Genomic DNA, 23,120 nt, shown 5'->3' with positions numbered 1-23,120 from the left:
GGGATGGTACTCATCATTCTTCTTCCTCCAAACACGGTTAGTGGAATTATGACCAAAAAGTTCTATTTTGGTCTCATCTGACCACATGACTTTCTCCCATGACTCCTCTGGATCATCCAAATGGTCATTGGCAAACTTAAGACGGGCCTTGACATGTGCTGGTTTAAGCAGGGGAACCTTCCGTGCCATGCATGATTTCAAACCATGACGTCTTAGTGTATTACCAACAGTAACCTTGGAAACGGTGGTCCCAGCTCTTTTCAGGTCATTGACCAGCTCCTCCCGTGTAGTCCTGGGCTGATTTCTCACCTTTCTTAGGATCATTGAGACCCCACGAGGTGAGATTTTGCATGGAGCCCCAGTCCGAGGGAGATTGACAGTCATGTTTAGCTTCTTCCATTTTCTAATGATTGCTCCAACAGTGGACCTTTTTTCACCAAGCTGCTTGGCAATTTCCCCGTAGCCCTTTCCAGCCTTGTGGAGGTGTACAATTTTGTCTCTGGTGTCTTTGGACAGCTCTTTGGTCTTGGCCATGTTAGTAGTTGGATTCTTACTGATTGTATGGGGTGGACAGGTGTCTTTATGCAGCTAATGACCTCAAACAGGTGCATCTAATTTAGGATAATAAATGGAGTGGAGGTGGACATTTTAAAGGCAGACTAACAGGTCTTTGAGGGTCAGAATTCTAGCTGATAGACAGGTGTTCAAATACTTATTTGCAGCTGTATCGTACAAATAAATAGTTAAAAAATCATAAATTGTGATTTCTGGAATATTTTTTTTAGATTATGTCTCTCACAGTGGACATGCACCTACGATGACAATTTCAGACCCCTCCATGATTTCCAAGTGGGAGAACTTGCAAAATAGCAGGGTGTTCAAATACTTATTTTCCTCACTGTATGTGTTTATTTACTTGGGTCTGCAGAGGTTGTCTGCGTTTCGCAGGGGAACAGCACTATCTCCAGTTGGTGGTCTTGCCCTTTTGGGTTAGCCTCCGTGCCTGGGTTGTCAGGGTGCTAGGGCCCGCCTCTAGCAGGCCTGTAGGCCCAGGGTATAGCAGTAATGGCATACCGAAGCAAACTCCTGCTGATGGGTCAGTCAGTAGCATGGCTGAACCTAAGGGTGTCCAGCATGGTCAAGTATCTGGAACTCCTGGGTTGGGATTCCAGTCTAAAGATACATTCTTTCATTTGACAAGAAGCTGGGTATGTTTGGCACAGTCCAAAAAGGAGAGTTTTGTTTTTTTGGCCTCAGACAAGACCATCGCTATAAGAAAACTGGTCTATGTGGTCACAGCAAGGAACAGTTCCTTACTTTTGGCCTTTTGATTAAGGCACTAGGGAAGATGCTGGCTTCATTCAAGACAATTCCCTATACTAACTTTTATTCAGGGCTGTTATAAACAGTATTTTGTCGGCCTAGAAAGAGTGGATCTTGACCTAGCATTATCCAAAGAACCCGGTCTCAGAGATATGCTGGAATTCCTCTTGGTGATTCTTAACTAAAAGGGTTTGCCAGATCAGGAAGAGACCATGGCCCAGGGGAAGTAGTCAAGCTCCAAGGGAGCCTTATCTGTCAGCTAGAGCTACCGATGGAGCATCTGGCTTAGGGGCCTGAACGTTCAGGTGGCAGGTTGGTTCTGTCAGAGTACAATCAGACTATGCCATACTAGTGATTTACTTAATTTACCAAGGAGGAGCTTGTGCCTTGCCTATTGACATTCGTCATTTCATGAAATGCAGAGTTGGCAGGCGATTCGCTGGAGCCGTCAACAAGTGTCTCCGGGAGAATGACCTCTACACCCCGACTGTTTTCCTGACCAAATGTCACAGAAATAGTACCCTGTACATAAGATGTATTGGCGTCCAGGGTCATCAAGAAATTGAACAGCTTGGGGTCAAGGATAAAGGATCCACCCGCATGCGGGGCAGATGTGTTTGTAATCCGGGGGGACCAGTTATCACTGGTTGTGTCTCTCCCCCCAGTGCCGTGACTTTTGTGGCTTCTATGCAACATTAGAGGAGAACGGAAGCTGGCCTGATTACTCCGGCATAACCCTGACGACCTCTCGGTGCAGGAACAGTAAGGGTGGTAGTAGAGGACCCACGGTCCCTTACATCTTGTCCAGGCCTACTTTGCAGGGGGTATTACATCCTGCCCTGCAACAGGTGAATTAATGGTCTGGCTATTATAGCCCACATTCTCGAGGATCGGGGCTTTCAAAATTAGCGGCAATTCCCTTGTTTCATACAAGAGAGCTGGCCTCCAGGACCAGATATCCTACGGTCTGGAAGGCCCATGTTCCTGGTGTGAAACCAGATGGTGGCATCCGTGGAAGTTTGTCAAAGGTAAAATTCCTGCCTTCCTACATTTGGAAAGGAGACGGAGCTAGCCTTAAGTTATATCAAGGATCCGATCTCGGCCTTGCTTCCAAAGGCCGCTTACTTCACACTCTTTGGTCCGGGCTGTTATACAAGGGGTGACGTGCATAAGTCCACCAGTTGGGTCGCCCTTGTGCTCGGAGGATTGGCTCTAGTTTTGTCGGCTTACAGGGTCAGCTCCTTGGGCCGATGCACCATATTTCCCTTCATCTTTTAACAAGGGAATTGGTGTTCTTGGTTGTGGTAGCCTCCAAGAGAGTTTCAGTATTGGCAACTTTCTTGGTATAGACTAGAGCCATACTCAATTATTCTTACAAGTAGAGTGATTTTCATCCTCACCCAACCTTATTTACTAGAAGGATCTAGTATTCATTTGAATCTAGATATTCTTACCTTCCCTTTTTTCAAAACCTTGTTTCACGGAAGGAAAAGTTATTGCTTTTCTCTCAATTGAGATGAGAGCAGTTAAATACCTATCTGAAGGTTTCAGATATAGAAAGCTGACGTTTTTATTGGGCTGCCAGAAGACCCTAGATGGGCAGGCAGTGTTCAGGTCAGCTATTAAAATGGTTACACTCTCTCTCTCGTTGGAGTAAGAAGGGTCTAGGCCTATCTGAAGCGGCTGCTCGGATACGGAAAACTGATGTTGTGGCGCTACCAGGAGGCCCCAGGAAAGGGCAGGCAGCGTCTAAAATCAACTGTTTTTAAGGTTGATTCATCAGGTTATTATTCAGGCTTGTGGTTTAGAGTAGGATTCCCCCTGTTTTTTTGTGGGGGTGCTCCCTACCAGGATGGTAAGCGCTTTATGCGCAATGCATTTCCAAGCCTTTATGACGCAGATTTTCAAGGCCACAACTTGGTCATCTGTGCTTACGTTCACTAATTACTATCAGGTGAACATAAGACGGCTAGAGGATGCAGCTTTTTGGCGCAGTATGCTGCAGGCAGCATTATAGGTCCTCACGTCTGATGGCGGTCTGCATGGTTGGTGTCTCCCTCCCCTCAGTAAGCATTGCTTTGGGACATCCCACATGTAATGGCTATGCGGCTCTGTGTCCCGTGATGTACGATAAAGAAAATAGGATTTTTATAACAGCTTACCTGTAAAATCCTTTTCTTGGAGTACATCACGGGACACAGAGCTCCCGCCCCTCTTGTTTGGGGATATTGGGACACTTATTGCTTTGCTACAAAAACTGAGGAACTCCCAGTAGGGGAGGGGTTATATAGGAAGGGAACTTCCTGTTTAATTGATTACACCAGTGTCCATCACCTGAAGGTAGACTCTATAACCCACATGTAATGGCTATGCGGCTCTGTGTCCCGTGATGTACTCCAAGAAAAGGATTTTACAGGTAAGCTGTTATAAAAATCCTATTATCCACTTCTGTGGGAGCCCTAGAAAGAAAACATTAGAACAATCTAACCTAGAGTGGATAAGTCCATGAACCAAGATCATACGGTTATGCTGAGTGAAGAGATTCTTAATTTTCCGTAATAATTGCAGATGATAGTTGGCTGATTTTATGCAATATTTTGCGTGAGGTACGAAGCTTAGTTCAGCATCAGAAATTATACCCAGATTTTTTACCTGCTTAGCTGGAGTTGGGCAGGGCCAAACGAGGATGGCCAGGCAGGTAAAAAGGTAGAGTTGGCCTGTGGGCCGATCAGCAAAAGCTCAGTTTTGTCGGCATTAAGGCCTAGCCTGTTTGAGTCCATCCATTGTTGGATAATCCCTTATTCAGCTGCTCAGGCATATTAGGTCCACTTGCAAGGTCTGCCAAGATCTGTGTGTCATCCGCATAGATCTGGCAGCCTAGACCATAGCTGGTAATGAGGTCGGCAAGTGGGCGCATGTAGCAGGTAAAGAATAAGGGAGAAAGGGCAGAGCCCTGAGGTACCCCGCAGGTCAATGACTGGGTATTTGAGCGGTACGACTCCATTCACTGTAGTAACTGTTTGTACCATTTTATTTTCTATATTACGGATTGTGTATGTTATATGATTTTCGGATCGGGTCGCCCTTTGTCGGATGCTCGATTAAACCATGTTGACTTTCTGTTTATACTTGTCTAAAAATTCAATAAACCTTTAATGAACTTAAATGAGGTCTCACTAAAAATCTATATAGGGGAATCGGGGCCTCCTCTTTCCTCCTTTTGGTGATCCCTCTGTGATGCATCCTAGAATTCTTTTTGCTTTTTCCCACTGCCTGATCACACTGATTGCTAATTTTGCAATAATCTAACATAAGCACCCCCAATTTCTTTTCTTCCTCTGTAGTGCTGACTAAAACCGTACCCCCAATGTTTTACTCTCTCAAGGGAATATTTTTCCCTAGTGCATTATTTTAAATTTAGAAACATTGAGCTGCAGTCTCCACTGCTTTGACCTATCTTATAGAAATGCCAAATAATGTTCCATGTTGGACACCTCCAGGGATATTAACCCTTTTACACACATTTGTATCCTCAGCAAAAAATACCTACCTTGCCCAACAAACCTTTAGTTCTATCACTTACATATAGATTAAATAGAACCAGACCCAGTACAGAGACTTGTGGTACACCACTAGTAACTGCTCTTTGTTCTGAGTGAAACCCATTTACAGCCACACTTTGATATCTCTCCTCTAGCCAACTGCATATCCACTGAACCACCCAAGGATTAAGCCCTGCCTTGTACAACTTTTGTATTAGATCGTTATGTGGAATTTTGCATATTTTTGTGAAAAGATTTAAGGAGTTAAGTTGTGGTAAGACTAGATAACAACACAGGTCAACTCTTTTTTTTAATTTTTTTTTATTTGCAGATTTGTCTTTTTCCGATTCCTTTAAATTTGCCTATGTTAATACATATGGTACAAGCGTTCTTCTTCGTGCGGCATATGAAGCTAGGGTTGGAAAATTTATTTACATAAGTACGGATGAAGTCTATGGAGGTAGTCTTGTTGAGGTAAGAGTTTTCCTAATAGTATTTTTTTTATTTTATTTTTTTAATTGTCAATCCTTGTTCTTTTTAAAATTGCTTTCACATTTTGATATACATATAGCACCCGTGCAAAACAGAGTCCCTGGTGTGCTTTCTAATGTGCACCAGGCAATCCTTGAAGCCTTTTTACTCCATACCCATGAGTACGCAATGTGGCATTAGCATCGGTGCCTACTACATTTTTATGAAATGAGTTGGCTTGTATAACTAAAGTTAAAGTATAACTAAAGGCACAAGTTTTCTTTACATTTGAATAGAGTTGTGCCATCTGTGTCCCCTTTAAGGAGTCTCTCCCTTTTTTTTCTCTCTCTCACAAAATTCTGCATGTGGGTACATGCAGAATTTACCCACATGAAAAAAAAAGATATACCTGAGCCTCCTCCTCCATGCAGCGTTGTGCACTAAAGCCAAGGCTCTCTCACTCCCCATTGGCTCTGCTGCAGGAACCATTAGCTTCTATAACTGTCAATCAGAGCCAGTGAGGAGGGAGCACACACAAGTGCTCCCATAGCAAGCAGCTTGCTATAGGTGCACTCAGAGAAGGGTATAATTTTATTGCTGGCCCAAGAAAGTACATGCCTAATACCAGTTGGATGCACGTGGTACAACATGAATGCCAGCTGTTCAAACATACACTGTAAGCTTAGTATTACGTATTTACAATTACTCCAATGCACAGGAGAAGGCTTTGGTGCTGAGTTGAAGCTCTAATCAAAGCTTTATCTGGAAGCTCCTTACCCGAGTATCATTGTATTCTAAGGATAAAGGCAAGAACAGTTTGTGAAGGGCAGAGAAGGACAAGATATGTAATAGAAATGTACTTCACTCCAAAATAAACGTTTCTGTTTTAAATCTTGTATTGAGCAAATGTATATAAATGTGCCCAAGTGGGTTTAAAAGGTTCACGGCTAACACCCTGCCAAACAGTTTGTGTTTTTCTTTAGGGAGCAATAGAGTTGGTTATGTTTTTGAACTTAATAAATCATCCTTTTATGTACACATTTTAAATGGCTAGAGGTCACATTGGAGTACGCAGAGTTTTTGAACATTTAAATTGCTTTATTCCCAGTGCAAAATTATGCAAATGAATCTCTTTATTATAGAGTTTTTTGACCAGCGTTTTGAACATTATTCCACCTCACTGGCATATTTAAAAATTCATATTTCATTAGGAATTTGATGAGACGTCACCAAAACGGCCAACAAATCCATATGCATCGTCCAAAGCAGCTGCAGAAAGCTTTGTGCTGTCTTTCTGGGAAAGATACAAGGTAAGGAGGCGATATGAGAGCCAAGTTTATATTAGCACAGGGAGTCTTAGCTCTATTCAGTGGGGTATGTCTGTAAATGAAGCATCACACAGCCATATGTTGTGAAGTGTGAAATGATTATTTATACCGCTGGATGTATTTAGGATGGAGCCCAGAATGTCCCACCTGCTCTGCAAGACACCAGCTGTCATTCATTTCTTTCATGGTATAATTGTTTACCCCATGAAGCTGCAGTCGGTAATCTGCCCAGAGTTAAAGCATAAATACATGGATGCCGTTTAGTGTTTGAATAGCATCTGTGGTGGTATTTTTTCCTACTCGTGAGAATTGTTGGGTTTAATCAATGTCTGCTTCACAACAAAAGTGTTTCTTTACTTTCTTAAAAAATAATGTTGATTGCACTTTGCTGCAAATGGTATATGTATTCTATATTCTTCTGTATCATTACCAGCTGTCAAATATTATACAATTAACCCAAACACGGGTTAAAAATTGGGTACAAGTCACAAGCTAGTTTTTAAATTTAAAAGCCTGCCTGCCCATGGCTTCAGTTTCTCCAGGGTAGCCCACTGCTTAACATCCTTTTGTGCTGGTAATCTGGCGTTATTGAGGCATCACATGCTGAGCCACTTAAATATGAAGGACAGTTGATTCAAGTTTGTGTCCACTATAGGCTCATAGATCTATGAAGACTTGCTTTGTAAGGCCAGTCTGGCTAAAGCATTTGGAGCTACCTTACAATGATGATGCTGAGGGTCTCTGGTGCTTGTGTCATCAGTTAGGTGGAGGGTTGCATGTATTTCACACCTGTTTTTTCACCATTCAGCTTGGAGGAACCACCATCTTGCTTTTTGAAGCAACCTCGGGATGTACCAGTCTCTGGTCTTGTCTTACTTCTTACCTATGGCGACTTGGTTACTTGTGTCCTGGAACTTTTGGAGCAAATGTCTGAAGCCCTGTGCTTCATCTGTGATGGCCTCCTAAATTACATTTTAAGCTGGTGTCTCACATAAGACTGTCCATTCATATATGTAGATCTCTTTGGCTTCCTAATGCCTGGGATGCCGATAATATGTTCAAAGAACATCTGACTTCATTGCCCTTCAAGAGACAATATCATCTCTTCATACCTGCTGTTGACACTATAATTAACAATGTCACTGTGATGTTGCCTCTACTGAAGGAACCTCACCCTTTTCCTTCAGGTGCTACAGCTGTATTACCTCATAGGAAATTAGAACCTACCTTCCATTCAAGCTACAGGACTCAAAGCTCAAATGTCCTCTTTCTCCTTTATTCAGCTTTCCTCATGAAGGTGCACTCCCACGTATGCATCGAGCGGCTGGGTCATCTGACAGTTGCCTACCAGGTTTTTGGATGCTTGGGTCTCCCTCTAGCCTCCAGATTTTTAACCCTGAATACGGCACCTCCTCTTCACCCTTTTGTCCTGTACCCAACTGTGTATCTCTATAGGTTTGTTTGTGTTCCCCATACCCCGGGACCTCTGATTCCTACTGTGGTAGGAACTGATCTTTGGAACTGGTATCCCACTCAAGCTTGAGCTCCTTCTTGTAACAGATTTTCCATTTTTTTACCACTCAAGATGTTGCTTGATTCTCATCCTGTCATATCCCTCTTCTAAGGGACCTCTTGGTTCTACAAGATCAGATCTGTTCTCTAGTAAGGACCTGACTCTTCAGTGACTTCCAACATTTAATGACCCTGCTAAAAGAATTAGCCCCAATGTTTTTAAAGACAATTCTCATTGTGGAATGCCCAGTGAGCTCTCCATGAAGAGTCAGTTTCCTCGATTCTACCAGTTTAAGCAATATTGAAGGTCCTATCATCTGCAAGCCTTGTCTAGAGATGTATTGCTTGATAACCAGACTTTGGTAGCCTTAGGCCACTTGCTAGATGGACCTTTCTTCTTTTTTTGTTGCAGATTCCCACTTCCCTTTTTTGGGGGGGGGGGGGGTTTGAGGGGCTCCTTTTTAACATGGTCTTCACTTCCCATGTGATCTCCTTTTCAGATTCTGTCCTTTATGTTCTGTCCTTATGTGCTGTGTTATGGAGTCTGGAACGTGGACAATACACTAAGGTGGTCTCGTTAGACCAACATATCCAAGAGACTTTTTCACTAGTTCCTGGTGGTGGATGGGATGGTTCCCCAGCTATGGCAATCTGCTACCCTGCTGCAGATCCTCCCCTAAGATGAATAATGTAAATCTGGAGGTCTTCATGGGACCTAATCACTGGAGAGGTGGAAAAGATTTTTTTTTTTTTTTCTGTGGCCCAAATGCAGTCTTCTAGGGAAGTCTCCCTAGAGACCTTCCTTTCTCCTGTCCTCTATCAGGAAAATGCCCCTAGTAATAGCAGTAGGATTCCTACCCAATGCTCCTTGGTGGAGAATGCTGCTCTTTTCAGGGGTAGGTTGCAAGAAACTTGAATCCTATAGTTTGTAAGTGTCTAGGCAGGTGGCAGTGTGCCTGTCACCCTAGAAGGAGCCCTTCTCTTCAAGTTCTGGTGTTCTTGCACACCAGTCTGGGTTATGCTAAAGCATCATCCCTACCTACCCTTTTATCCTTGACGGATTCAGAGTTAGTTTCCTTTATTTTTTTCCACCTCAAGCATCTTTCCTTTCTGTTCACCTACATTTTATGCTGCGAGTGCTGTAAAATCCTTCCTTGCAAGGAACCTCCCTTATTTCCCTGTAGCCAAGGGTTAGGAGTGTTAAGCTTCAGCTTCCTGCTGTTGACCAGCTGGTCTTTTTCTTCTTTTGGACATATTATGTTTGTCTAAAGCTCCTTTCCCTGAAGTCAATGTTTAAATATGCTAGGGTTTAGCTTTTTCCACACCCGCCATTTTCATTCAGTAGATTTTATGCCTTCAATCATAAAGGCTCAGTATCATGTGGGTGTTACCTGGGGTTGTCTGCATACAAATGCAGTCTGCCTCAGAAAACCTACTCTTTCAGACTGACACCCACTCATTGAGTATTTTGATATTTGCGTAATTCCTCCCAAGCCCAGTGTTTGCATTAGGGCTGATGCAGCGTACACACGATCAGTTCGTCTGATGGACCATTTTCATCAGACGAACCGATCGGGTGTGGGCCCCATCGGTTTTTTATCCATCGGTGAAAAAACTAGGAACTTGTTTTAAAATTATCTGATGGTTAAAAAACCGATAGCAAAAAATCGATCGTCTGTGGGCACGTCCATCGGTTAAAAATCAACGCATGCTCAGAATCAAGTCAACGCATGCTTGGAAGCATTGAACTTAATTTTTCTCAGCACGTCATTGTGTTTTACGTCACCGCATTCTGACACTATCGTTTTTTTAACTGATGGTGTGTAGGTACGACTGATGAAAGTCAGCCTCATCGGATATCTGATGAAGAAATCCATCAGTCTGTTTTTCATCGGATGAACCGATCGTGTGTACAGGGCATCAGAGTTCTTGAGAGGAGAACTTAGGCAGGATGCTGTGTCATTTTTCAGGAAGCTATGTACAGCCCCCTGCCAGCTCTTCCCATCAGCCAGGATCTCCATCTCCCCTTTCATAAAGAAACACCGAAACCTGGTGATGACAACACAAAGTATGTCATTTAAAACTTTAGCATGTTGCTAAGGGGAAGCGAAAGAAACCAGGGAAGGCAAAATATAAGCAATTTAAACTAAGATTTAAAACTTAAAGTGGATGTAAACACGATTTTTTTTTTTTTTTTGAATGTCACAATGTACAGTATAAGATTTCCTATCATCTGTGCCCAGTCTTGCCACATAGAGTTAATCCAGCTCTGAGCAATCCTCTTTTATTGTTCAGTGAAATAAAATGGACTTGCAGAGAAAAACCTTAGTCCGTTCCGCCCCCTTGCTGTGAGTGACAGGCTATTTACATATTTCATGCACTAGCCTGGAGACGGGCATTACTTTTTAATTCCCACCCCCACTCCTTTTCTGAAGTCATGTGGTTACTTTTCTGGATTTTGACTGGATGTTGGTGATCATATCAGAATTTAGTGTAAGGCAGGGTTTGACAAATTTGCTTGGAATCTAGGAGCCAGCCAAAAAAGTTAGGAGCCAGAAACCCGCCCGTCCCGCCAAGCTCGCGCACAGAATCGAACGCATTCGTGAGTAGCGCCCGCATATGTAAACGGTATTAAAACCACACATGTGAGGTATCGCTGCGATTGGTAGAGCGAGAGCCATAATTCTAGCCCTAGACCTCCTCTGTAACTCAAAACATGCAACCTGTAGAATTTTTTTAAACGTCGCCTATGGAGATATTAAAGGGTAAAAGTTTGTCGCCATTCCACGAGCGGATGCAATTTTGAAGCGTGACATGTTTGGTATCAATTTACTCGGCGTAACATTATCTTTCACAATATAAACAAAAATTGGGCTAACTTTACTGTTATCTTATTTTTGTGTTTGTAAGACGGTGTGACAGAAAGTATTCTAGGGTGTTAGAATAAAAAAATATATATATAATGTTTGGGGGCTCTAATTAGAGGGAAGAAGATGGCAGTGAAAACGCAGTGAAAAACACATTAGAATTGCTGTTTAACTTGTAATGTCAACAGCCACCACAAGATGGTGCCAGATCGCAGAATGAAGCTTAGACCTCCAGAAGGCCGCAAAGCCGCGGCCTCAATTACTGGCCGGCGCGGGCCCGGCACAATCACGTGGCGGGGAGGTGGGGGCGCACGGAGACTCTGTGCGCCCTCGCCGGCCGGTAATTGAGGCTGCGGCTTTGCGGCCTTCTGCAGGCTTAAGCTTCCCCGGGCGCCAGGTCACTATTTCTTGTCGCAATTGCAACCGGGAGCCCGGATTTTGTCAAGCCCTGGTGTAAGGAATACACAAGAGAAAATGCATGTTGACAAGGGGAGTGTAGAGGAGGGCAGGGAGTCTACTGACATCACCGAGCTCCAGACAACAGATCCACCCACAGAATCTGCAGTTTTTCAGTTCTTATAACAGACAGAGGAGAGACATTTGACAGGTAAGGATACATGCAGGAGGCATGTATATCCTTATAGATCAGCACTATGGCAGAAGTTTAGAAAGGATGAGAGTGGGTTTACATCCACTTTAACTAGAGACCAATACCGTATGCTTGGCACTAATGTTAATAGTACCCGGGTCTTCAAAGACATTCAGGATGAGAGCATCATTGTAGAATGAAGTTGCAAGGGACATGTGAATTCAGGTGTTAGTAACAATTTTGAGTAACTGTCTCAAACGTCACCAGTCATTTTAAATACTTTTTTTTTTTTTTTTTTTTTTTTTTTTCTTCAAAGTTTCCAGTTATTATTACCAGAAGTAGCAATGTCTATGGACCACACCAGTATCCAGAAAAAGTAAGTGTTCCTTAAGTCTACACCTAAAGACATTTTACGTCTGATATTTCAAGTAGTTTTCTAGCCTTCTCTAAAAATAAAAAAGGGTTGACCATTTCTGTGTGTGTGTGTGTGTGTGTGTGTGTATACAAAATACTATATATTTTTTTTTTTCTTGAATGTAGTATGGTAGACTTGCTTGACCCAGTGCCCTTATTTTAGCAAGGACATGCTTCAAATGTCATGTGGTCCTTTCCAGGGATGTCCTGTGTGTGTGTGTGTGTGTGTGTGTGTGTGTGTGTGTTCTTTAAACCTTGGCCTACTGCACTGGTGTCATATGTTTCTGCCAATACACATCCCCATTGTGTGTTTCTGTGTAACTACCTCATTCCATTGAGAAGAAGACAGGGCCAGCTCCGGGTAGCAATGACTCATTAAAGGCAGTTTGTGACTTGTTATGCTCATTTATTCACTCACGCTGCAAGTGTGAAAGGTTGTCAACAGATATTACAGAGTAAATAAAAATGAATATTTTTTTTTCACGAGGAAAGAGCATGGGAATATAGGACATATATCCTTGCCCTAGGCATATACTTGTAGTTGACAATTTTGAAATTGTGGAAGCACAATACTTACGGCTCTTACATATAAAAAGTTCTAACCCGTCTCATTATTGCTGCGAGTTATGAGTGTCATATATTTTAGCTGGCAGGTTAGTGGTTAGTTTATTGCTTTGGCTGGCTCGCTTCCTGCACATCTGTGTTATAATTTCTGACATAGTCTTTTCTATATGTTGCTATAAAAATATTCATATAATATGTTTGCAAATTAGTCTAGAGTTCAGTGTCTTCTGCTCCCTGGCAAAGGCAAGGGGTGGTAAGGTGTGTTCTATATTGTAATTTAGGGGACTCTGTGGAAGCATTAAAATTTGAACAACATGATTAACATCTGTTTTCTTCTTCCGTAATTCTAGTTTTATTGCCTGCTCACCACATCTTTATTTAAGTCAAACAGTATGAAGCAGTGCCATTATGTGATGTTAATTGTGCTTTGCTGTTTCTACAGTGACTGTTGCTTCTTTTATCTCCATGGGTCCTGAAATAACCCTGTGAAATTACAACTCTGTCATGCCCAAGTGTACACTAGGCTTATACATACCTAATTGACAGGTTATGGTACTTTTTGTTTACCCTTCCATTTAATTCTCTGAATTCTAAAGACACATTTCTCATTAAGTAGAATTATTTTTCATGTGACAATGACATTTTCTTCTATTTTTGTCATTCATCAAATCCAGTAATTGATTAACTAATGCTTTTAGCAAATATTCTTTATTTCCTAATGTTACGCAAACATAAATATTTGATGACTAAATATTCAATTCCTTAAGTCGTTACCTACCAGAAGATATAAAGCAGCCATTCGCCTAGGGATTGTTCTGCCTAATTTGCTGTGGTCAGGGAGAAGCCTAATTGTAAAACAGAACTGAAGACTGCTATAATACTCCCCTTCCACTCCAGCACTGCAGCATCTATGAGCTCCCTTGCCGACAGCAAGAAGCCTAATCGTAAAGCGTAACTGGAGACCCCAAATTCTTGCCTTCCACTTTCTGCGTTGCAAAATCTGCAAGCTACCTTGCTTGCACCAACATCTTCTAATCAACATCTTTCAGGAGTGGGGTCTTCGGCGGGCACAGGCTGACGAGATTCCTGCTCGTGGGCATTTGTTTATCCTGTCACCAAGGCGTTGAAGAGGCAGATATGTATTTTTTCAAAAGAGACATGCTATGAGCCTGCCTGCTCACAATGGAAAACTAAACTGGAGTACTCAGAATCCGGTGCAGCTGTGCATAGTAGCCAACCAGCTTCTAACGTCAGCGTTTTCAATTGGGCTTTGGCAATAAAACCTGGAAGCTGATTGGTTTCTATGCAGAGCTGTAGCAGATTAAGCACACTAGTTTTAGTAAATCTCCTCCATTGTTTTACTCTGTAACTCTAGTTTTGCTTTAAGACTTGTACATGTTAATGGCCAAATGTTCTAAGCACAAGTTTGAACCTCGGGTTCAACAATGAATCTGATCACTCCATAAGTGCATACACAAGCACACAATCAACCATCATACAACAAGACCATTCACCTTGTCTTATTGATCCCTTAAAAAACAATAGCCATGCAGGAGTAGTCTAATCCTTCCCATTCTTCCAAGTCTAAAGACTTAATTTAGGTAATAATTGCCCCCTTTTTTGTTTAACCTATCCAAGAGTATACAGACCGATCTCCTCTTTCCTCACTGTCATAACCTAGACCAGGGGTCTCCAAACTATGGCCCTCCAGTTGTTCAGTAACTACAATTCCCATCATGTCTGTGAATGTCAGAGTTTTACAATGCCTCTTGGGATGTGTAGTTCCGCAACAGCTGGAGGGTCGTAGTTTGGAGATCCTTGACCTAGACTAAACTCTTGGCAGAAGTTGTAATTCAGCGTGTGTGGTAAAAGGTTCTTTCTTATTTGTCCATTGGAAAAATGTCCAGTGCCACCTCTTAGAAAATATGGCTTTCAGATGGCAGCCACAAATTCTCTGTTACTTCATAGATTAAACATGCGCTGTTCAGATTTGTGTTTATAAGTTTATAACGTTATAAAATAAGATAACAATTTTTCCCTTCAACATGTACTGATGTAGCATTTGTTTTCTTTGTTCTCAGGTTATACCCAAGTTTATTTCTTTGCTGCAACGTAACAGAAAATGGTATGAGCCCATGAACAAAATGAACAAAATTTGTGACTTCTAATGAGCATCAATAGAATTTTTTTTTTTTTACTTGAAATGGATATTATTCCACCAGAGAGATAGAGAGATATATTTTTTTGTTCTAGCCTCAAATAAGCTCACATTACAATACTAAAACTAGAACCTTGAACTCTTTCATTGTAATCTTCTTCTTTTTAAATGTTCCCTTCCCCAGCTTCAACCCCCTCATCAGCAAGCTAATGGCAAAAAAACTTTTTCAAAACATTTTCATTATATTAGTTATCCAGTGATGTCATCAGTAGGTCTCTGTGTTTCTCTGTAAAATGCAAGGCAGATCATAACTGGTAGGAGGGTTTGACAGGGTTTCTGCACATCCTTGCCCATTAAGTACTCTTTAAGGCCTCCGTCCTGATGCAAACAATAGGCTGGCTCTTGGGAGAAGTTATGCAAATTACCAAATGCCTTGATGGGTGGATGTCAGTCTGAAGGGGTTGGCTCTCATTGATAGGTTGGATTAAAATGTAGATCACCCAAGGTATCACGTAAATGTGTGCGACTAAACCCATTGCTACAGCTTCTAATGCACACTATGGTTGATTTACTAAAACTGGAGAGTACAAAATCTGGTGCAGCTCTGCATAGGAACAAATCAGCTTCAAGGTTTTTTTTTTTTTTTGTCAAAACTTAATTGAACAAGCTGAAGTTAGAATGCTGATTGGCTAGCATGCACAGCTGCACCAGTTTTTGCACTCCGGTTTTAGTAAATCAACTTATCCCGGAGAATCAACTGGAGATGAGAGAATCTCAGTGCTTAACTTTTTTCCGAGTCACGAACCCCATTTGAGAATCTTATGAAAGCTATGGACCACCGCCCAATACATTATTGCATAAAATGAATATATGTACTTTTATTTTATTTGATTGCCTCATACATGAATGACATACACTAAGTTTGACTAAAGTAAACTCGCTCCTTTATCATGCAAAAAGTTATGGTCCCTCATTACAAAAATTAGATACAATCCTCTTGAGTAAATTAAACAAATGAATTTTGCTCAAATTTACCAGTACTGCTATTACTACTAGTTGTGTAGAGAATTATGATACAAATGTAAATGGTATACATGGGCAAGCAACAAGTCAAAAGATGCTTAGCAATCGGTGCTATAAGCAGTGGCAGAGTGCATTTTCTTTACTTTTTTTTTTTTTCAATAGGAAACCATTGATTGGGACAAGGGGGAGAGTTTTATAGTAAATGTAAATATTTTTTAATGGACCCCAGGTTATAAGCCCCCTGCTCTAAATTTCCCTATTAGAGAGTTGTCATGGGAATAGATGTCCCAGTTGAAGGGTTTTCCCTCTCCTTATAATCTGTAAGGGACCTTAATGTGAAGCCAAGCTTAAGGATTCATTGGTTTCCCAAAACAGTTGATTTCATTGCATGCCTTGAATGATGACTATAAGGCCGGGTACTAACGAGCAAACATGTACGATGAAACCGGTCCGTCGGACCGTTTTCACCGTACATGTCTGCCAGAGGGCTTCTGTACTAACCATCGTACAGAAGTCCGCGCGTAAACAATACGCGGGGCGTGTCCGCGTCATCACCGCGACGATGACGCGGCGACGTGGGCGGGCCTGCCATTTAAAGGCTTCCACGCATGCGTCGAAGTCATTCGACGCATGCGAGGGACGGCGGGCGCTCGGACATGTACGGTAGGTCTGTACTGACGACCGTACATGTCCGAGCGGGCAGGATTCCAGCGGACGGTTTTAAAACACGTCCAGGAATATTTGTCTGCTGGGAAAAGGCCCGGCGGGCAAATGTTTGCTGGAATTCGGCCCGCTCGCGCCTACACACGACCGAACATGTATGCTGAAACTGGTCCGCGGACCAGTTTCAGCATACATGTTTGGTCGTGTGTACGGGGCCTTACAGTTGCCGGTGTGCTTTTGTCATGGCTTTTAAGCCCCCAAAAGGCTGGTGTCATAGCTGATCACATCATCATTGCAGGTGAAATGGAGGCTAAGATGATGGCTTCCTTGGCCATAAAGGATAGGAGAGTTTGGTTCTGCTTTACTCGGCTCTATATTGAATGTATTATAACCATGTATCCATTTGAAATTTTTCTAGAAACAATCTAAATATTTTCCTCTTTTTGAAGCTGCATCCATGGAAGTGGAAGACAGACCAGGAGTTTTCTGTATGCCTCTGATGTTGTCGAAGCATTAATGACAATCCTAAAGGTTGGGAAGGATGGAGAAATTTACAACATTGGTTCAAGTTTTGAAATATCTGTATCCCAGCTTGCTAGAGAATTAATCCAAATGGTAAGTCAAAAGTCATTTATTGTTTTTATTTATTTTTTGTTATATATTTTATCCATATAACTGCTCTTGTGTTTTTCTTTTTTTCTGCTTGATCAGATATAGTTTTATAAACCTTACACAGGTTTTATCGACTTTCTTTTTTTCTTTTTATGACCCTGTTTGACCATATTCTTTGCCTTTTTTTTTTCTTTTTCAACTGTTCCAAAAAAAGGGAATTTATAAATATAAAAAAAAAACAGTGACACTATAGTATTCCCCCTTCTCTCCTCCCTTAGCAGCTACACAAAGGGGTATGTAGGTGAAGGAGTTGTTAACCACTGATGGTTACTGGTAGGTAAAGAGAGGGCTGTAATGTACAAGAAAAGGATGGGATTTCTGCCATGCCATGTGAGAAATGTATAGGTTTGCTGGCTTGTCCTTGTGAAAACATCAGGGTTTGTTATACTGTTTTCAATACTTTGATTTATTGACTTTATTGAACGAATATGGAGATGAGGAATTGTGTTTTTTTTCCCCCCACATCGTTGCTATATGTATGACACGGCTAGGCAACCAGCAGGTAACTGACTGTGTTCAAGTGCACTGTGTCCCTGTAAAGATTCCAGGCATAGGATGTTCACAGGGCCTCTCTCAAATTGTCCAAATCTTAAAGAGGATCAAGTTAAAACTATATCTTATATTTTAACTAAAATGGCATAATGAAGTTTTAGGGTTCTGCCCTAAAGCTGAAAATTGTATAAATCATTTTATTTTTTTTGTGTGAGAGAGGCTATAAAGCCTATGTTTTTGCTCCTATAGGTTTTTTTCATGCCTGTGTATATTCTAGATTTAATTATTATATTTTTTTTTTGTTTCCTCTAGAAGAGGCTTTCTATAGAAAAAAACAGCAAGTAAACTGTTCTTCCCCCTTTTTTTTCCTTTTGAAATGCCTGAGGCTGCATTTTTCTTTATATGTATTATGAGCTTCACCAAAGATCCATGAATTTCATTATGATAGCTTGCCATGTATGAGTAAACCACATTACAACACTTTGAGTAGGCGATAGTTATTATTGCTAATGACCTGATGACTGAAGCTGCTGATTAAAATATTCAATTTTTGAAGGGCAGAAAACCACTGTATGTGCAGGAATATTGCATGGTGGGGAAATCTAGTACTGAAGAAGATGTTTAGAGTACAATGGTCACACATGATATTTTGATATAGTTTTTTTTCTTTTTTGTCTTTCAAGATTCAACCTACATCTTCAGAAACAGAAACTGAATACTGGATGGATTATGTGAATGACCGGTAATATGCATTGCTATTGGTTAAAAAGAGAAGTATGGGAAAAACAAACCTTTTATATTCCCCTAGGTGGATGCAGTATCGCTGCATCTGTCCCCAGTCAGAACTGAGCGACCATACACCACCACTGATTCCTTTCAAGCTGTCTTGCATACACACTGTCGCACCAAATTCCGACCGTCAAGAACATACAACACTAAGACAAGCCGAGAAAAATTAAGTTCCCCCCGTCGGGGGGGGGGGGGGGGGGGAGAACATGTTCTCTTTTTTTTAAATTCCGACGGAAAAAAGTCAGATGGGGCACACATGGTTGGAATATCCGATGCAAAAAGTCAGACGAATTTTTTTTCATCTGAAAATACGTTTGTGTTTGTACAAGGCATAAGTGAGATCAGATGAGAGCAGACTTTAGCACGCTGTCGGCTGGAAATGGGTCACAGGAGTGCAGAACTAACTGGCTTTGGCTATACTTTCTCCATTTTAATTATAGACATTTTTCATTTTGTTCTATTCGTATGCTAGTTTTAAATTTATACATTGGGTAAATTGATCCTTGTTTTTGCAGGCCGGTCAATGACCTTCGATATGCAATGAATTCAGAAAAAATGCACAGTTTAGGGTGGAGGCCTAAAGTACATTGGAAAGAAGGCATTGAACGCACAGGTATGTTATTTAGTTTTACTCCTGCAAATAACCTTATTTTGTCTAGCCAGATTTGGGTAATGTCCAACTGATGTTTTAAAAGATTATCCCCATGAAGAACTTTTTTTACTCCAACTCCCATCTAAAACAAATCACTCTATTTCAGAGAAATGACAACCCTCCTACTGCTTTTATGGGCCACTTTCTTGTAAGTCATTTACATGTGCACAATTTTATATTGACTTGTAGAAGGTCTGGAGACTCCACCTACACAGGGAAAGTTTCTTCACTGGAAGCTTTAAGAAAGCTTAAAGAGTTAACCCAAAAGAAAAAAAAACGATCCTGTTCCCTTTAAAGCATATTATACAGCACAGTGATTGTGCTGTGTCATTTGGCCCCTTTTATCACATGAAATACCTGTCTGATCCTGCCAGTTTCTACCCTACCCTCTGTACGCTGACTCCGATATATCAGGGCTTTTGAGCTCTGACACTGGAGTATGTACTTGCCTATGTCATACACCGCTATATGTCTACTGTGTCCTCTCCCCCCTATATAATAAGCCCTACCTGTAGGTAAAAAAAATATCTCCTAAACCTTTACGGTTTAGGAGATATTCCCCTCGCAATGAGCCACTGGCAATGCGCACATGCCGATTCTCGGCTGAAGCCCCAGCAGACGCTGGACCTTGCCGGAAAGAAGTCTCCCGCGCGCATGCCCGGGAGTGACGACATTGAGGCTCCAGCGCTGAAGCCGCGATACCCAGAAAAAAAATCTGGCTCCGTGTTCTGCTTCGCGTTATTGAACTGTTGTATAACACTAGTCAGACAGCTTAACAATAATTCAGAAGTCAAGAAACGTGAGACATCAGATCTGAATGTGTTCTTTGTTTTTCTGAATAACTTTGTAAAACTACAACATAAGCATAAACAAAACATATGTGTCAGTACATTAAACATTACACAGCAGCCTCAGTCCATCAGTAAAAGTACTTAGACAATTCCATCACTAGTCCAGGAATGTATTAAGAGCTTCTCTGTATGAGTCTGCCTGGATCCAGGAGCAGGCATGAAATGGAGGAAATACAGTTCCAGGTTAAAGGTTACTGCTTCTCTCTCTGAGGAAAATACAACTTCCTATAAGCTCTGGCAAAATAATAACCAACTCTGACCACTAGATGGCAGCAACGTCAAACTAACATTGCACATATTTGCTATGAATAATATGGGCAGATCACTCAGGTATTAAAGTGGCAACCAGTCTACTACATTCAGTAGGTGCTGAGCAATGGCCGCGCACATATTTATTTCAAGACAGGGTTCCCTTCATTTTGACCTGACAAATGTTCTGGTATAAAATGTGCTGAAAAGCTAATATAACCACAATAAAATTGGTATACTTTTTTCTGTTTTCACAGTTACATGGTACAAAAATAATTTCCACAACTGGAAGAATGCGGAGCATGCATTGGAGCCATTTTGTTGACATACAAAGCAAAGAGTTTTTGGAGAGAACGGCGGATTGTGGGAACAAAGAAAATAGTAATATAATTCCTCTCTTGAACAAAACATACCTTAACAAAGTATTAAATTCAAGAATTTTAATGTAAACTTAAATACATTTATTTTTATTTTATTCTTTTTAGTCACTTTTACACAATGACCTCATCAGATGAGTTTAATACTCGTATGAAGAAGCTAGAGTCAGCTGGCATTTACTGGTTACTCGAACCATCAGTGGGGTAGATTTGCTAAAACTGGTGCAGCTGTATATGGTAGCCAATCGGTTTCTAACTTCAGGTTGTTCATTTAAAGGGGTTGTAAACCCTCAAGGTTTTTCACCTTTATGCATTCTTTGCATGAAGGTGAAAAACCTTTTGTGCTGCAGCTGCCCATCAGACCACCCCTTTTTCTTACCTGAGCCCGATCATTCCAGCGATGGAGACGAGCACAGCAGCTCCAGCCGCTGTCTCGGGGTCCTCATTTGGATAGATTGATAGCAGCTCCCGCTGCTGTCAATCAAATCCAGTGACACGGGAGTCGGGGGGCAGGCCGAGTCCTGCTGTATGTGTCAATGGGCACAGCAGCAAGACTAGGGAGCCCACTCGCAAAGGTGCCCACATGGAAAGCGGCTCTCTGAGAAGAGGAGGAGCGCCGCCGGGGCACACCAAAAGAGGAGGATCGGGGCACTCTGCAAAACCCTTACACAGAGGAGGTAAGTAGAACATGTTTTTGTAAAGCTTTTTTTTATTTTAAATAATCACTTTAACCTTTGACATTTAAAACCTGGAAGTGGATTGGTTTCTGTGCAGAGCTGCACTAGATTTTGCACCATGCAGTTTTTTAGTAAATAACCCCCAGTGTGTGCACCAATATGTATAGAAGGTCTAGGATGCCCTTTTTTGTAGATGGAACAGAGGAATGAACACACTACCATGAAGGCGCTTCTCTAGGATATGTTGGCTAAATATATTTAGTTGATAAATAAATAAAAAAAAATAGGTTTCTAAATGTCTGAATAGAATTATAGAATTTTATAATGCTGTCCTATTTATACATCATGCACTTTATTACCTCTGAAAAGTGAAGTATATAACATATGTAGATATGTTCATTTATAATGATTACAAAGTTACAATCTATTCCTTGGTTGTAATTGATTGTGAGGCAAATAATTAAATGCCACATTGGCATGCCGGAGACATCGGTGTCTTTCTATTGCTTACACTAAAATGATGGAAGCGGTTTCCGATTCACAATGATGATTTCATTGAATGATTTGAGTAGTAGAATAGTTGTCCCCTGTTTTATATGTGACTCCTCCATATGGGAGAGTTGCATTTACTACATGTGCTACTTCCTAGAATGGTACAGCAAACCTGTCACTAATGGAAGTAAAATGACACAAAACCCAGCCTGTAATGGAAGATGTAAACTTTTCTTTCTGGCGGTCAGTGTCCTGTTATTAGCAACAGGGGAGCAAGTATCTGACGTGCCCAGAAGTGCCATAGACTGGCTGGAGATCTGCAACTACAACATTTTAAGACGTAGGACGCTAAAGTCTCCACTTTTCACAAAAGTTAAAAAGTTTCCACTTTTATAGCCAACCTTTTATGTGCTGGCAGATTTGGCTGCAAAGGTAGAAATCTGTTTATATATATATATATATATATATATATATATATATATATATATATATATATATATAGTACAGACCAAAAGTTTGGACACACCTTCTCATTCAAAGAGTTTTCTTTACTTTCATGACTATGAAAATTGTAGATTCACACTGAAGGCATCAAAACTAAATATAAAAATAAATTAAATATATTTCATATTCTAGGTTCTTCAAAGTAGCCACCTTTTGCTTTGATTACTGCTTGGCACACTCTTGGCATTTCTCTTGATGAGCTTCAAGAGGTAGTCACCTGGCGCAGCACCCCATCACTCTCCTTCTTGGTCAAATAGCCCTTACACAGCCTGGAGGTGTGTTTGGGGTCATTGTCCTGTTGAAAAATAAATGATGGTCCAACTAAACGCAAACCGGATGGAATAGCATGCCGCTGCAAGATGCTGTGGTAGCCATGCTGGTTCAGTATGCCTTCAATTTTGAATAAATCCCCAACAGTGTCACCAGCAAAGCACCCCCACACCATCACACCTCCTCCTCCATGCTTCACGGTGGGAACCAGGCATGTAGAGTCCATCCGTTCACCTTTTCTGCGTCGCACAAAGACACAGGGGTTGGAACCAAAGATCTCAAGTTTGGACTCATCAGACCAAAGCACAGATTTCCACTGGTCTAATGTCCATTCCTTGTGTTCTTTAGCCCAAACAAGTCTCTTCTGCTTGTTGTCTTTCTTTAGCAGTGGTTTCCTAGCAGATATTCTACCATGAAGGCCTGATTCACACAGTCTCCTCTTACCAGTTCTAGAGATGTGTCTGCTGCAAAAGGTGGCTACTTTGAAGAACCTAGAATATGAAATATATTTTCAGTTGTTTCACACTTTTTTGTTATGTATAATTCCACATGTGTTCATTCATAGTTTTCATGCCTTCAGAGTGAAAATAAAGAAAACTCTTTGAATGAGAAGGTGTGTCCAAACTTTTGGTCTGTACTGT

The 23,120-nt window shown here is 41.3% G+C and overlaps 1 protein-coding gene across 1 annotated transcript in view; it reads left to right on the top strand.

The window, feature by feature from the left end:
* The window catches only part of TGDS (TDP-glucose 4,6-dehydratase), a 57,014-nt gene extending 36,194 nt beyond the window's left edge, over positions 1-20,820 (top strand). The window contains exons 5-12 of the mRNA XM_040336096.1: positions 5,197-5,339; positions 6,548-6,646; positions 11,949-12,008; positions 14,692-14,735; positions 16,904-17,069; positions 18,302-18,360; positions 18,923-19,020; positions 20,417-20,820. Of these exons, the coding sequence (XP_040192030.1) occupies positions 5,197-5,339; positions 6,548-6,646; positions 11,949-12,008; positions 14,692-14,735; positions 16,904-17,069; positions 18,302-18,360; positions 18,923-19,020; positions 20,417-20,484 (737 nt within the window). The 3' untranslated portion in view covers positions 20,485-20,820. The remainder of the gene's footprint in view (positions 1-5,196; positions 5,340-6,547; positions 6,647-11,948; positions 12,009-14,691; positions 14,736-16,903; positions 17,070-18,301; positions 18,361-18,922; positions 19,021-20,416) is intronic.
* Positions 20,821-23,120: the final 2,300 nt, after the last annotated feature.

This window comes from Rana temporaria, chromosome 2, assembly GCF_905171775.1.
Source record: "Rana temporaria chromosome 2, aRanTem1.1, whole genome shotgun sequence".
NCBI classification, from domain to species: domain Eukaryota; kingdom Metazoa; phylum Chordata; class Amphibia; order Anura; family Ranidae; genus Rana; species Rana temporaria.
The sequence above is the reverse complement of the archived record's forward strand: the minus strand, read 5'-3'. Positions and strand labels throughout refer to the sequence as shown.